The sequence below is a fragment of the Leptinotarsa decemlineata genome, unplaced genomic scaffold (genome assembly GCF_025532065.1).
Source record: "Leptinotarsa decemlineata unplaced genomic scaffold, Ldec_3_MD MMD2_tig00000505_RagTag_RagTag, whole genome shotgun sequence".
Taxonomy (NCBI): Eukaryota; Metazoa; Arthropoda; class Insecta; order Coleoptera; family Chrysomelidae; genus Leptinotarsa; species Leptinotarsa decemlineata.
The window spans coordinates 19,655,108-19,671,782 of record NW_027412549.1 but is presented as its reverse complement, the minus strand read 5'-3'; the positions used below and the strand labels follow the sequence as shown (position 1 = coordinate 19,671,782).

General features: G+C 34.0%; 2 protein-coding genes across 2 annotated transcripts; one reads left to right on the top strand and one right to left on the bottom strand.

Moving 5' to 3' along the window:
* The first annotated feature begins 12,139 nt into the window (after positions 1-12,139).
* LOC111502849 (dnaJ homolog subfamily C member 30, mitochondrial) lies at positions 12,140-13,541 on the top strand. The gene is made up of 2 exons (XM_023157014.2): positions 12,140-12,575; positions 12,871-13,541. Exons 1-2 carry the CDS (start codon positions 12,314-12,316, stop codon positions 13,230-13,232), a joined length of 624 nt encoding a protein of 207 aa, XP_023012782.1. The 5' UTR covers positions 12,140-12,313; the 3' UTR covers positions 13,233-13,541.
* A 916-nt stretch (positions 13,542-14,457) lies between these two features.
* Positions 14,458-15,701, bottom strand: Samtor (S-adenosylmethionine sensor upstream of TORC1). The gene has a single exon (XM_023157015.2). The coding sequence runs from the start codon at positions 15,626-15,628 to the stop codon at positions 14,648-14,650; it is 981 nt and encodes a 326-aa protein (XP_023012783.2). The 5' UTR covers positions 15,629-15,701; the 3' UTR covers positions 14,458-14,647.
* Between the last annotated feature and the right edge of the window lie 974 nt (positions 15,702-16,675).

Below are 16,675 nucleotides of genomic sequence, written 5' to 3'. Positions count from 1 at the left end.
ACCGACAAGTAAAATACCGAATCACATTGGCATGACAAACAAGTAATGTGTATGAATCATTTTCTTGACTGGGTTCTGCCCGATGGAAGTATTTCCGAAATGCAGCTTCAATTCTTGATCCATCCTGGTAATACTTCTTGTTTTACATAAAAAATAAATCGTTAAAAATAAGCAAGTAAATATATTATTGACAACAAAAAAGTGACTTAAAAATTTTCTATTGAATATAAGAAAAAATAATTGTTTTCAAAAAGAATGGTATATACTGAATTTCAGAAAAAAAAAATTCTTACATAATTCTCCGGTTTCCATCCTCCAATGGGGGGTTCTGGAGGAACAGGTGCTCCCTCTCTTAAAAGGTCACAGTTTGACACAGGTACCTAAAGAACAATCACCTTTAAATATATACAGAACTTAATATTGAGGGAGGATATAAACCCTCGTTATGCTCATTAATTTGGTAAAGTACATAACATAGAATGGGGGTGGTACTCTTAATAATTTAATAAGATCTTCGAAAACAATCAGTAACTAACCCATCATAACCTAATCATACAATACAAGATAATGTGGAAGAACTCAGTAATGTTTGAGTAAATCCACAAAATTTGTTCACAGTCTCCATTACTGTAAAAAAAAAACAGATATTTTGAAGTTTAATTTTTATTCGACGTAATTGAGTAATACTTTATCGAGAGTTTTTCACGTAACAGTTTACAAAATCTAACATGTGTTTCACTAAATAATAGCTTCTTCAGGTGTGTACTATTAAACATATGTTGAGGTTTTGAAAACCGACATAGTTTTTTGATGGATTATCGAGATATTCGTTCAGTAAACACAGATTATAGGTACCTCGAAGTTTTTTTCATTATGGACACATAATTCATTCACTTTTTATATATGTTTACTTACATTTGGAATAAATTCTGATATGATGCTGCCAGTTTCTGACGCTCTGCACATGGTAGATTTAACTATATTTGTATAAGGAAAGTTCAATTCTTTTAATCTTTTTCCTGTATATTCAGCTTGAAGTCTTCCTGAAAATGAGATGAGAAAAAGGTGGTATTAAAATAGAAATAACCAAAAAACATTCAATTGCAGTGGAGTTACGTTGGGATTACATACCTAATTTGGTGAGACACCTGTCTTCATCCTTTTGTGCATTCAGATTGTATTGTCCATGTCTTATAAGAATCAGATGTCTACAGGCCTTCGGTATGGACAATTCCTTTTCTTCATTAATTTGATTTTCTTCTTTAATACTCAATTTTTTATGTGGTTTCGTTATAGAGTGTGGAGATCGACTTGAATAAATCAAAAAGATGTTAATGTCTTATCAGTAACTCAAGTTATAGCGCAAAACAGTGAATAAGTACCTATATGTAGTAAAATGTTTCTATAAAAATCAAGAATTTTTCTGGCTATATCCATGAGAAAATAAGTATATTAAAATATTGTTATTGCATTCAGCGTCGCCAATCTACCAGCAATTTCTGAAATTGTAATTTCAACCCTATCTGTAATTTGTGAGTAATAGTGATTTTCAAGGAATCTGTAACAATCAATTATTCAATGAACAAGAATTACACACTAAATATTATATAAGAGGAAATAGTAATTGACATTGATTTCAAATTTGAATTTTGTGAACTTGCACTTTCCATATTCCATATTATAACAATACAAGTCTATGTGACCAATTACAAAGTACTACTTAAATTTTCTTCAATAAAATGAGACACCTAAATTAGTGTGTCTCGCCCTGTCTCTTCTTAATTCATGAATCAATAAAAAATCTCTTGTCATGAACTATTATTGTGACATATTCAGCAAGTAATTTTCAAGGATCCAGAGTAATTGCCAGTTGATTTGAGATAGCAACTCTGATTGCACTATATGAATGATTATTCTTCAATGAATTTCAATTTATTCTTAAATGAAAAACTATAATAACAATAAATAAAAAAGTTTGTAAAGAAAGGTATCAATGATGAAAATTCATCATATTTACTTACTGATCCCTGTTGTAAATGGGATGGATTTTTATAATTTTATCGGTTTTAAAATAGACTTTGACTTTTCTCGTAATGACTTTTATTAATAATTTTTAACAACTGAACTCTACTTTATACAATAGTTACCAAAAACATAAAACAAAATTATTCCTATAGGGAGATAAAATATTAACATCGATATATTATAATAAACAATTCCAACATTCTCCCCCCATTTTGCAATCTAATTGCAAAATCATTCCAACCCAAAACGCTTCGGTATCTTCACTCTTCTTCCAGATCTTGTTATTACTTGTGATGAAGCCGTCGCATCTTGGTGTCTTCTTTCGCATCTATTTTCTCCCTCTTCATCTTCTCCTTGCTGTGTTACCTTTCCATTGTATATGCTATTGTTTTCTACGTTTCGATTTTCTGGTATCTCGTTAGTATCCCCTTCTCTAGTCTCCTTTAATTGGTTCGCCGTGTCTGCCTCAATTTCTAATGGAAACAATCGCTGAAGAGGACGAATTAATTCCCCTCGTTCTGTTTTAACACGTGCTACCCTTTCTATTCCATCTCTTCCTGGAAACAGTTGTAAAATTTTCCCCAATGGCCAGTTTACTCGTTTTTTGTTGTCACTTCCAATGAGTACAATATCTCCAATTTTGAGTGAAGTTACCCTTTTTTGACCAGTATGGACTAATTCTGCCAGATATTCCTTCCTAAATCGACTACGAAGGCCCTCTCGAAGTTTTTGCAGATACTTGTACCTTTTCAGTAGATGACCTCTATCAACCATATCCAACTCTGGAGTATCGGTGCTTGAGTTTGAACTGATAAACATCAAAGGCGTTAATGGAATCAGATCATCTTCGCTACTTGAGATATATGTGAGAGGTCGAGCATTAATATTTGCTTCACAGTCACACAAAACAGTCATGAGTTCTTCGTAATTTAACGATGATTTTCCCAAATTACGACGCAATAGTTCCTTTATAATTCTGACTATTCGCTCCCACCATCCTCCCCACCAAGGAGCAGTTGGAGCATTGAAAATCCATTTAATTTTTCTAGTTGTCGAATATTCTTCAATCTCTTTCCACGAAATTTTCTGCAGCAAATTCCAAGTACCTACAAAATTCCCACCGTTATCCGAATAGATTACAGAAATATTTCCTCTTCTTGCCACGAATCGTCTGAGTGCCATCAAGAAATCCTCAGTAGACAGGGATCGCACTAATTCAAAATGTACTGCCCTGTATACCGCACACGTGAAGATAACAATCCAAAATTTCTCGCCTCCTTTAAGAAAAAGCGGTCCTGCCAAATCCACACCAGTTACTTGGAATGGTGAAGACTGTTTGATTCTATTTAAAGGTAACGGTGCATACGGTGTATCTGCGGGGTTTTTCTTATGTTTCATACAAATCAAACATTTTGCCACAACATCCTTGACAAACTTCCTTCCTTTCAGTATCCAAAATTTTTCTCTCAATAATCCTAGAAGAGTTTGGACTCCTATATGACAATGTATTCGATGTTGTTGTCTAATCATTCTTTCTACAAGTTCGTGTTTGTATGGCAATATAATAGGATATTTGAAATCAAATGAATCATCACTTAGGATTAATTTAGTTTTTACCCTCAACAGACCATCTTCTGAACGAAACAAATTGATATTTTGAAGAACGTCCATATTTTCAGAAAAACTTTCATTCTGTATTGCTCTGAATAAACAAATTTCAGCATGTTCAATTTCATCGAAAGTTAATGGACCTGATTTTCTATGATTCTCTTTATTCGCATTATAACAAAATCTGAATAGCCAAGCAATCATCCTAGTAATTTTCGTGAACACAGAAAAATATTTGAATATTTGTGTAAACCACTGGTTTTGATTACTGACACAAGAAGTTACAGTCTTTTTTCTTTCTTTATCAACTTCATCATTCGTACAGTAAATCTCTACGTTTGGCCAGTGTTTTGGATCATTCTTCAACCACTCTGGTCCCTTCCACCATTGTTTCTCAACCAAAGTCTTACTCGAGCAACCTCTTGAAGCAACGTCTGCCGGATTTAAGTGACCAGGTACATGTCGCCAATCATTAACATTGCTCACTGAAGTTATTTCTTTCACTCTGTTACCTACGAAAGTATTCCAGTGACCTTGTGTTTTAATCCATGTGAGAGCAACCATCGAATCACTCCAGAAGTACGTTTTCAGAACACTCAGTTCATTCACACTTTTTACAGTTTTCCAAAGTCTGACCCCTATAACAGTGGCTAACAATTCCAACCTAGGTAGGGTTATATTTTTAGGAGCTATTCTTGATTTGGCCTCAACAAGTTCAACAAACACTCTTCCTTCCACTACATTTCTTAGAAATACGCAGCAAGCATAAGCAGATTTACTAGCATCCGAAAACACATGAATCGTTGCATGGTTATAATCAACTCTTTGGCCACTACTGAGTGATCTTGGAATTTTACACAGACTGAGAAAATGTATTTGTTTCAACCACATATCGAACGGTTTCACAATATCACTTGGCAAAACTTCATCCCAAGCAACTTTTAGATTCCAAATTTCTTTTAATAATAATTTTGGAATAAGTGTTACTGGGCATGTAAAACCTATCGGATCAAATACTCTATGTGCTGCTGATAGTATTCCTCTTTTCGTTCTTGGAGTGTTTTCTAATTGAATGAGTGCGTTTACATCACACGAGAGTTCATCATTATGAAAATTCCAAATCAATCCCAAAACATATATATTTTCATTTTGAGCTACTTCATCTTTCATGCCTGAATTGGAATTGGAAGTCCAATCTCTAAGATTGAAGCCTCCCAAAGACATTAATTGTTTGGATTCAATAATAAATTTATTCATATCTTTCTCAGAATCAAAACTACATAAACAGTTATCTACATAAAACGATTTCTTCAACAAATAAGCTGTGTCTTGGAATTCTGGAGGTGATCTAGATAAATGGTAGTTGATAGTTGCAGCTAAAAGGAATGGACTACATTTCAAACCAAAAACTACTCGACGATGCCTAAAAAATTTTATTTTTTCATATGAATCATCTTGCCACCAAAGAAATCTTAGAAAATCCCGATCCTTTTCAGTAACACTGATCTGTAAAAATGCTTTCTCAATGTCAGCTGTTACTCCTATCTTTCCTAATCTGAATTTAACTAAAAGTGATGGGATTAAATCAATCATATTTGGACCTTTTTCTAGACACCCATTCAAAGATACACCTCTCTTATCAGTTGCCGAAGCATAAAAAACCGGCCTCACCTTTGTGGTTATACTGACTTCTTTAATGACAGCGTGATGTGGTAAATAGTGTACTTTTTTGTCCTCAGCTTGTTTTGCTTCCTCAATAATTGCCAGTGTTTCCCAGTCATGAAGAATTTTTTCATATTCTTGTAATTTACCTGTATTTCTTAACTTTTTTGTAGTAGACATCAATCGAGAATTGGCCATTTCATCATTTCTCATTATTTCTGGATGACCTTCAATCCAAGGTAGATGAACTTCATATCTGTTCTCCTTCCAAGTTATCGTTTGATTAAACTTCTTTAAAACTTCTTCTTCATGTTCATCTTTGGTTTTGATATGTGCAACATCTTTTATTCCTATCACATCCAAATTCCATAGATCTGCAATGGAAAACTCAGTAAAACCGGCAAATATAGTAGAATATGTCGAACATTCACTTACTCTCTGACCCATTATTGTCCAACCTAAATAAGTTTCGAGAGCAACGTAGCCATTCATCAAATTTTCGATTTTTCCTGTCAAAAGCTTACCAAAAACATCGGCTCCTAATAATAATTGTATTTCATTTGAAACATCAAAGTTTCTAGTATCACTCAAAATTATATTTCTTTGTTTCAAATAGTCTATAACGGATAAATCAATCAAACGAGGTAAGTTGTTACATATTTTCACTTGTTCCACCACATTCACTTCTGTTTCAAACGTATTATTTGGATTTTGAATAATAATATTATACACATCATGTATTTTTGGTTCTGACTGAAACCCACCAAAAACACCTTGTACAATATTTTCCTGACGAACACTATCCAATCGTAATTCAGCTGCACATTGTCGTGAAATATATGATCTTTGCGATCCTGAATCAAGTAACGTTCTAATCAATTTCTGTTTGTCATTATTGACAATTTTGACAACAACCGTTTGCAATAGAGTTTCGTTCGAAAAATTGTTAGTTAAAGTATTTTCAACCTTATTGTTTGGATTTTTATCATCTTGATCAGTGATACCTTTCTTCACATGCAAATTAGGACATAAAATGGGGTAATGTTTCTTTGAACATATCAAACACCTAATTACAGCTCGACAATTCTTACTAATGTGATTCAATTTTAAACAAGAAAAACATCCACGTTTTTTCATTATTCTAGATTTTCTTTCATCAATTGAAAGACTTTGAGCTTTCAAACAATCCTTACTTGCATGTGAATTCAAATCGCAGAATAAACAATTATTTTGCTTATCTTTTAAATAATCTTTGGGATTAGCTGTGTACAAAGCAGCTGCTGTATATAATTCGGGCTCACCTTGTTTTGGAAAATATTTATTCTTACTGTCATGATATTTGTTGTGCTCGTGTCCTTTTCCAAATCCTTTTTGTGCCAAATTTATCCGTTCTTCTGACTCAACCTCCATTTTTAAAAAACCTAATAACATATTCAAATAATTAGTACCTTTGGAAGTGTCATTATCATCCTTCTCATTTCGTTGATTGAAATTACGATGTCTTTCCCAAGTTCTTAAAACTTCTGCAGGCAAAGCCGATTCTACAAGAGGGAAAAGCATAGCCGCATATTTTTCGCTAGTAACTCCTAGGGATTCCAAAGCTCTTAACTGGGTTTCAAGTTTATCATACAGATTGGAAAGAGACATACCTGTTTTAGCTTTTGAAGATTGTTGCAGTACAAGTTGTAATAGTTCCCTTACGTAAACTTCGATTAGGAATTCGTCCCTGGCAAAACGAGTCTTCAACTGGTCAATGGCTTTAATGTAATTGGGCCCAGACGGGGGGTAACTTTCTACTAAATCTCGAGCAACTGAACCACTTTCCGTCGCTTGTAAAAGATACTGAAACTTGTCTTCATTATCTATTTCTGGGTCGTTGTGAATCTTCTTGAATTGTCCCCAGAACCCAATCCAGTTCTTCACGTTCCCATCGAATTTCTTCAGTTCTATTCTTGGTAAATGAAATTTTCTCTGAATTTTCTCCGTTATAGAGAAATTGGCACAGCTCAAATTATCTTCTTGGGTCTTCGTAATCTCGTTCAAACGGAATTCGCATTTGGATTTATATTTTATCAGTTCGTCTCTGTAATATTCTACCTCGTCGTACTCCTCTTCTAATTCAATATCATCGACGGCTTCTAATGACAATTTTTCTTTAACTCCTTCATCTGCCTCGAATAATCTGCTACTCTTATCCTCCAATTGTCTCAGTAGAAACAGTAAATCATCTTTGGTCGAATCTCTCAGTTTCAAAGCTCCATCAAGCGCTTCAACAGATTTTTTGAAAAGTCTCCTCAACTGCTGCCTATTTTTCTTCAAACTATCCATCTTTTATGTCCTGTCACGGTCGCCAAATGTTGTAAATGGGATGGATTTTTATAATTTTATCGGTTTTAAAATAGACTTTGACTTTTCTCGTAATGACTTTTATTAATAATTTTTAACAACTGAACTCTACTTTATACAATAGTTACCAAAAACATAAAACAAAATTATTCCTATAGGGAGATAAAATATTAACATCGATATATTATAATAAACAATTCCAACAATCCCAATTATCGTCCCATTTAGCAAAGGCAGATGGAGTGTAATTTGTAGTCCATGCTGCGTGTACAGTATTTCTTTCCTTTTTCAAATAGCAAATAGTCACTACCCCGGACACTGCACCCAATCCAAGAAGCAGACGCTTTGCTTTACTGAAGGACATCTGACAAAAAAAAAATTAAGAGGGGGCCCGAATTTTTACTGAACTATTGCTAACCTTAAAGTCAAGGAAATGTGCTGTTTAATAGTACCAAACTGAACCAAAATAACTTTCTATCACTCAGAAAATCTATTCACAACCTCCTCCACTGAATAAAGATATTAAGCTTGATAATTAGCTTTGTTCGCTGAACATTTACTGTACAATTAATTTCAATATTGCTTTACTCGTCTTCGACTGGTAGCTGGTAGCTGGTACTGCTGGTAGGTAATTGCTCAACTTAACCTAAAATTCTTCTTCGTCTTCTTATTTTCCATACAATGGCCTCAGCAACTAAGGCTATGTGTCCAGTTAACCTATAATTCTAAAAAATACCCATGACCACGTTCCGTTTCCCCAGACCGTTACAATTTACATTTTGCCGTCCGGTTATTCTGATTAGAGGCGTGGCCATTTAATGCGCCTAAATAGAAGCGAAATTCATTGAAATACTGGTTGAAACGGGACGCGCTTCCTGAAAAAAATAACTCATCTGATTATAATTATATTTGCAGCACTAAAACAGTCAGACAAGGGTCCTGTGAGAAAATTGAGAAAGTTTTTAAAGGCAAAACATAAGCACTACAGGAAAATCTTTAAGGCACTCTCAGAGCGGTGCCTGTGAAGTTCGAGGTGTACTGAGTTGAACCTCAAAACGATGAGCAGCCACAGTCCATCGCGTACTTCTGACATGAACCGCTCTTGGCGGAATGAAATGTGCCAAGACACTTGAACACCTCCCATGAAAGTATCTACAGAAGAGAGAAACATCTCCAACCTTTCTTCGATGTTCCAGGCTATTGAGTTTACACATGATGTTCACGTCTCATCCAATCAGTGGGATGGCTCTTTTCTGAATGGAATCCAGCAACTTCAGGGTATGTTTGGGGGCAGAGCTCCATGCATGAGAAGAATACTCCAAAGAAGGTCTGATCTTAGCTTAATGAAGCATCAAAAGTTACTGAGGTGTGTACAGTTTTTTTGTTCGGAACAGTATTTCAAGCGTTTGAGAAGCAGCCTTTGCAATTCCAGCGACATGATTATGCCAAAACATATTGGTGTCCATTTCAACCCCAAACAAACTAATCGAAGCAGAAAGCGGAATTGTCTAACCCGAAATTATTATATCCGTTTCGAAGACTTTTATCTTCTTCGAGAAGACCGATGCCTGGGTTTTGTGTCATTGAATTGAACCTGGTTACTTCCACCTCAATTGAAAATCACTTCTAGATCCTCATTAAGATATGCAATCTACTGCTGCTGGTGAAGATATGTGCCTCCGTAGCCAATGTCCTGGAATCCAAATGGAATGACGAGACAAGTGTGCTATCGTCAGCAAAGCAATATATTGGATTCTTAGTTTTTTTCAATAATTTGTTGATATACAATAGAAAGAGGGTTGGAGACGATATGGATCCCTGGGGAACACAAGCGTTGATGGAAAAAGTATTCGAGAGATATCCAACCACGGCCACTTGCAGGGAACATTCTTACACAAAAATAATAGTTCCTAAAAAAGTATCATCGAAGTTTGGCCAGCAAACCCTCAACAAACATATCAAGCGCAACAGCTCTTGATTCTCGATGTTTTTCAATTGCGTTATTCTAAATATAGGTGACATACGACAGAAGATCGCCTGTTGATATTTGTTTCCGAAAACGATATTGATGATCGCTCAAATTTTTGAGGATATAGTGGTTTACGACCTTCTCCATGATTTTTGATATTACTGATAGCAAAGCGACTCGTCTATAGTTATTTGGAAGATTTTTCTTGCCCTTTTTGGGAATAGGCTGAACGCGAGCAATCTTCTAACAAGAAGAAAAAAACCCTTTCTTGTGAGACAGGTTTAAACGTCTGCAAAATACTGATGCAAAATACTGAAATTAATTTCAGCGAATGGATCATCGATAATTAGCATGAGATACCAAAGCACAAAAAAACAACTTTTTAAAAATCAACTCTCTATAATTGTATATCTCTCTATAACAAGCTACAAGAGTAATCACAGGAGTAATCGACAAGTGTTAACAAGTACTCGCACAGGGTAGTGAAATGTATGCGTTTGTGGTATTCGTTATTATTGAATGTATTTTATGTAATACAATGAGTGGCAGAAACTTTTAGATTTGTTGAATTATATGCACAACATTAATATGTCTGTGGAATATAAGTAGGTACTAACTCTTTTTTAGAGAAAATCTAAATTTTCAGGTGGCATTCCCAGATGATTTCTATAACTTGTAGGATCCTCCTCACGAAGTTCTGACAAGAGTGAACTTGAAGAGCTCCCATATTTGAGCGACGTTCAATCCACCTTCGAATCCAAACCCATTTTTCCTGTTTGTCTGTTCCCCCATAATTTCTTGTGTCTTTTCCATATCATCAAAACCACTTTCCACGAACAACTGAACTAGGCCGATTGCTTTTGTACCGAGTACTAGTATTGCGTGTGCAAATCTCTCCATAGTCCTCTGGGCCCAGTCACCAATTCGGGCGAGTGTACTAGCAGTATGTGTAAATGAGCTTCATGAAATATTACCATTTTGTCTGGGCTAATTCTGGACTAGGTTGACACAAAATAAACTGAAGATGTGACGACGCGTTTATTTTTGAATCACTAGTGGATCAATATGTGCAGATGACGTCATAGTGAACAATTCTAGAAATATCGGTATCCTTAAAACATTCGCAGTTCTTTGATTTGATTGTTACTAGCCAGGGTGGTTATTGTGCAAGTTGCACACTTTCAAGATATTTTGTTTACTACCAATTTGCAACAATAATAAACGAGATTTTTTCTTGTGCAGGTTCTGCGCTGTCTTTGTCTCTCTTCCATTGATACTCATTTCTATTCTGAATTATACTATGAATCAGTTTGATCTTCGTCTTTAAGATGATCACTTGGTGATCAAAACACGTGTCGAGCTGTTAAAATAACGGTTTGGTGTTGGGAAAAAACTCCAGTAATATTCATTACTACACCAAAGGTTCCCAACAGTACATCACAATTTACCATGAATAATATTTTTGACTTGACACTTGATGTTTTGTTTGACGATATAAACGAGTTCTTCATATGGCCGATGAGTCTACCGATTGATTCGATGGATTCATCTATTGCTCCATTAGTAACGTTGGCGCGTTTTCATTGGCTGAAGCATACAAAAATTTTCTGTTAGATTCGAGAACTCACTTTATACCTCTAACTTGAATAATTGTAGGTACTCGTGCCCAAAGAAGAAATATTTCTACAAAGATATACTTGATTTGTATTAATGCACGCAACCATAAAAAATTGTAATATTTTCAGTTTTCAATATCTGAAACTCAACCCACTCTCTAAGTGAGTTTAGGAATATTTTGATTTCTGCGATTAATATGTTTGAATTCCTGAGAATGATGAAAAATAAACTCCAAGAATACTGATTTTAAAGGGATCGTTCGTACGAACGATCGCCGAACTACGATTGATTCGAGAATAGCCCCACTGGTCGCATCACATAAAAAATAGTTTGTTTGAAGGTGATTGACAATGTTTCGTGATGAATTTCACTATTTCGGACTTCCATTGTCTACTATTTCATTTCAGGTTTATTGTTTAAAAAATCTGTTTAAAATCTGTTTTTCCGTTAACCAGCTGTCGCACCCCTACGAACGACAACCCTCAGAAGTCGAAACTTGTGCGAGCCAAGGATTAACGAGGTCTTACCTTTTAACGTGTGATTCCTAACACGGGTTGTCGGTAGCAAGTGAAGATCGATCGTTCAGACTAGGGCTTGAACCACCGACCAGCACGGCAGTCAATTCGAGTGAGTGAACAAAGCACCCACACCGAACCGCTTGGCTACCGACTGACCGTTGTTGCTTAATATAATTGTTAATATAATTGTTATTTTCAACTATTCTTTTTTAATTATTCTTTTTTACTTGTTTCAGGGATTTCAAATCAATTTATATAGTAGACAATGGAAGTCCGAAATAGTGAAATAAAAAATAGTAATACTCTACGACCACTCCTGGAAAATAAACTAAACGAGAAGACTGGGTAATGGGTAATTTCTTTAAAATAATACAAAAATAATAGAAAAAGTAGAAGAAGAAATAGAATTATGTCACAAAAACATTTAGAAAGTTAACATTTTCCTTTCAAATATTTTCAAGAGTAATATTATTTCATTTCACATCAAAAACCAACAGGTAATATGTAAAATTTCATCAAACAATTTTTTGAGTAGGTAAAGGACACTGGACTAAAAACCAACTTCATAATGAAAAAAATATTTAATTTAAAAATCCGTAACCAAATACGGCTAATGTCCAGTGTAAAACCAAAAGACCACTATAAATCTCTTGGTATAACTCCTTCGTCTACACAAGGTGAGATAAAATCAGCATATTACAAATTATCTATGGTTTACCATCCCGACAAAAACCAAGATTCAAATGCCCAATCTGCTCAAAAGTTTAGAGATATCACAGAAGCATATGAAGTTTTAGGAAACATTAAAACAAGAAAATTATATGACAAAGGTAAGATGTAGTTGTCTCGAGAAGGCTTCTTGTCCCAGTTTGTATCTGAAAGTAACTTATATACATGATCTACACATTTTTGTACAGAATTCATTTTGGAAGTAATTGCTTTTTTCCTACATTTTTGTATGAAGATGGAGAAGTGGAAAGTTAAAACCTTCCATTCCCAAAAGTTTATTTCTCCTAAAATTATACCCCATTCAATTTTCACAAAAGTAATCTTCATCAACTATTACTAACCAAAATTATATTACTTTCAGTAAAAGTACTTTGAATATGAATACATCATTTCCAGGTCTGTATTTCCGTTCTACTCCTTCAGCAACTGAAGAGGATGTTGACAAATTTTACAAATCCAGAGAAACCAGATCAAGACCCCCTCCCCCCTCCAGTGGGATACCAATCTATGATTTTGACGAGTGGTCTAAATCTCATTATGGGGCAACCTTTAGACGTCAAATGGAAAATAAGAACCGAACAAGAGAGTATATAATCAGACGTGAAAAAGAGAAGGAACATACGAAAATTGAAAATATGCTTCTAGTGTTTCTAGGAATATCTTTCATGTTTATGTTGTATTTCAAAGAGACAGACTATGATAAAGTATATGTCAATAACAAACCAGGCAGGCAACTTTCTAAAGAGGCCAGTAGCTGACGATAGGACTCCTATTAGATAATTCACCAGAAGTAATCCGACCATGTGCAGATGACTAATGGTTTTAATGACAGTTCATGCTTATTTGTTGTATATTAGAAATTATTTTTGTCAATAGAACGTCAAAATATTTGCATTTTAAAATATTGAATTATTGTTTTACAAGTCATGAGTGAGCTATCACAAGTTTTTAGAGTCTATCTCTAATGATGAAATGTAAAAATGTGATACTAATGATAAAGGAAAACTGGCAAATTATGATGTTATAATTTATTTTACTGTTATAGAAATACAGATAATATAATCCGATTTATTTAATTTATTCTTTCAATAAAAAAAATGAAGCGGCATACATTGAAATATTCTAGGGTTGATAACTAATATTTTTTTTGTGTCATCAGCATCAACTACTGTAGTCAATAGCCCGTTCCCAGTAGGTTATGTTGATAACTCTCCAAGCCACCTAAGGAGCATCATAACTATTTGCAGTACCGCAACTAGTCTTTATTCATTATCTAGAGAAACAGCTTTCAGTATCAGTATAAAAATAAGAACTGGTTTGAAAAAGTATGGAATTCCCCAGTAATACTGAATAGAATTTATTTATCGTTAAAATGTACACATTATACATAAACAGAAGAAAACACTATCTTGACTCATTAATTTTGGTTTAATTAATTAAAAATAAACCTGCCATTATTTTAATCGAAAGGGCGGAGTCCTTTCCGATTTTGATTCAAGAATTTCTCTAAAAAACATCCTCAGGTTCTAAACTCCAGAAAATAATACTTGAAGATCAAAAACACAGAACACGGAGTGAAACCTGGAAAAACGGCTCATTATACTTTGACTGTGAGAAACTACATATATAAATCAAGAAAGGGTAATGTAGTCAAGCTGCTGGAAAATAATTCTATTGAAATCAAACGATAAAGATGAGTACTATTCTGATCTTTTCCAATTTGATTTCAATTTAAGAGCCACCAGTAGACAGCTGTTTCAGCCTGTTGGGCATCATCAGTACTGGGCAGGCCGTCCTGACGTATATATATATATATATATATATATATATATATATATATATATATATATATATTTGCAAATGACTTCAAAGTCGAAGCCAAAACGTCAAACCAATAAAAACACAAGACCCTGTTGAACCTGGATTATAAATAATCATACTGCAGACCACAGAAAGCTTTTTATGTAATCAAAACAAACTTCATAGAATCTGATCAATATATTACAAAACTATATATTTTAGGTAACAAATTTTGCATGATTATGCAATATATGTCTGTAAGAAAATAGTTCATAATCACATTCTGATGAGTTTAAATTTTTGTTACCCCCATTTGGTTTATATATTACATTGAAGAAGCATAATCATAAATTACATCTATACTGGAATAAAGTCAGCTTATGGAGTCACAAAACGGAAGTTCCTCAATGAAGTTCAATATTTCCCTAGTTGTTGAAGATTTGTTTGTTACCTTTTCTGTTGTTACAGATTTCAATGTGGTGCTGAAATCTTGTGGTATATATATTTGGTCATATACCTGTTTTTTCCTATGTAGCTCCGCCCATCTTCTAGTTATTTTTTTACTAAAAGCCTTTCGAAATGCCATGCAATGTAAATGTGATAATTTCTCATATTTAATTCTTGAAAATCCAATTTCGGCTAAAATAAACTGCCACGACTTTATGACTTTTGAATTGGATCCAATATGGTTAGAGTCTGGAGTGATCAATACCAGTATTCCTTCAGTACTTAATAATCTGTAAGCTTTTTCACAACAAACTTTCCTTTGTGAAGGACTGGGTAAATATTCTAGGAATAAACTGAAAACTATTATATCAAAGTAGTCATTTGGAAGTTTTACAAGTTTGTTATTAAAATAAGTAGTTTCTCCACCAACTTCCAATTTTAAAAAATCACAATGAATAACATCGCTTACTGCTGGTGCAATGTCAATGGCTATAACCTCGAAACAGTCAAACTGATTAAATGGGTTATAACAACTACCCACATCCAATAATTTGAAACTGGTCTTTACTTTTTCTGAATGTGGTTGAATCTTTAGATCAATTTTTTCAGCTACACCAAATTCTTTTGTGCGCTGGTTAAAAATATCTTTGGCAAAATAATCATTACTAATATTATATGTCCATATAATTCTTGTTACATCTTTAGAGTTCTTTTCCCAGTGATTTGTTGCTAGTTCTTTCATGGCTGCAGCATATTGTTTCAAACAGATTTCATCTGCACAGTGATTTTCCCAAGCTTCTTCGGCTAGCAATTTATATTTTTCTCGCAATTGTTTATGAACATTTTTTATGAAATCTGCTAGCTCAATTTGGTTGTTCGACTCTATATTTTCATTTTTACTCGTCATTAGTAATAATTTTTCAAACTTTCCTCGTGCATATTGACATAACGTTATACAAATGTCATCTATAATGTCAAAGTCACAGAATAGTACTATTCTGTGGCAACATCACTAATGTCACCCATTCAAGGTAAATCTAGATTCCGGGCTCCAGTAAATAAGAGAAAAACGAGTTATTGACCATAAATTTATCACTTTCAATGAAATAATTCAGTGCTTCGGTCATACAGTATCTTATCTAATCACGTAAGATTTATATTGTTCATTCTAAAATAATTGAAATATGTGAAATGTTATTCTTAGTACAATACAATACACAACAATGCCATCTACCAATAATTGAAGTACTCATTGCTATGAGATTAAGATTACATGAGATGAACAAATAATAAATCTACTGAAAAATTTACAACCATTTCTACGTGAATAATGGCAGCTTGCCTCCAATAATCAGTACATGAAAAACGAACCTCTAACTACAGATAAAGAACTGTGTTTCGATTCCATTTCACGGATAAGGTTTCTGTGGCTATTTATGAATGACGGGATTTGTAGTAGTCGGAAATAATCTAATTAAATAACAGTAATTGAACCACATCATATACTTTTTCAGTTGTTGCAGGGATTCAGATACAAACAACTCAGTTGCTTTAATCTTCGATATCAGTGTCAGATTGGCCATATCCTCGAGGTGGCGTTGCCAGACCTGGTAGGCTACCTAGTTCGTTCGTTTGCACATTTTTGATCTAACAATTTCATTCTGAGTCGATCAAAATGAGAGAAAAATTGAAAATATTTCCCAAAAACTGATGAATGCATTCATTATAATTATATTTAGTGTTTCCGAACTGGATCTACTTGTTGCTTTTAAATAAGTTTTAAAAAAAGATACCTGATGATTCAGTATCGAACTGTATTCAATTAATGAATTGAAGAAAGTCAGATATACATATAAATATCTTTTCTTGTTGATCGAAGAAGTGTAAAATATAGTATACCTCATCGATGAAACTGATATGAAATCTGTGGTTTCTGGAGGAACGAGAGGAAAAG

Excerpts from the sequence above, each read along its gene's own strand:
- Samtor (XM_023157015.2), bottom strand. The coding sequence starts at position 15,628 with ATGACGAGTAAAAATGAAAATATAGAGTCGAACAACCAAATTGAGCTA.
- LOC111502849 (XM_023157014.2), top strand. The coding sequence starts at position 12,314 with ATGAAAAAAATATTTAATTTAAAAATCCGTAACCAAATACGGCTAATG. Across the intron at positions 12,576-12,870 it reads AAGAAAATTATATGACAAAG|GTCTGTATTTCCGTTCTACT; the intron begins GTAAGATGTAGT and ends CATCATTTCCAG.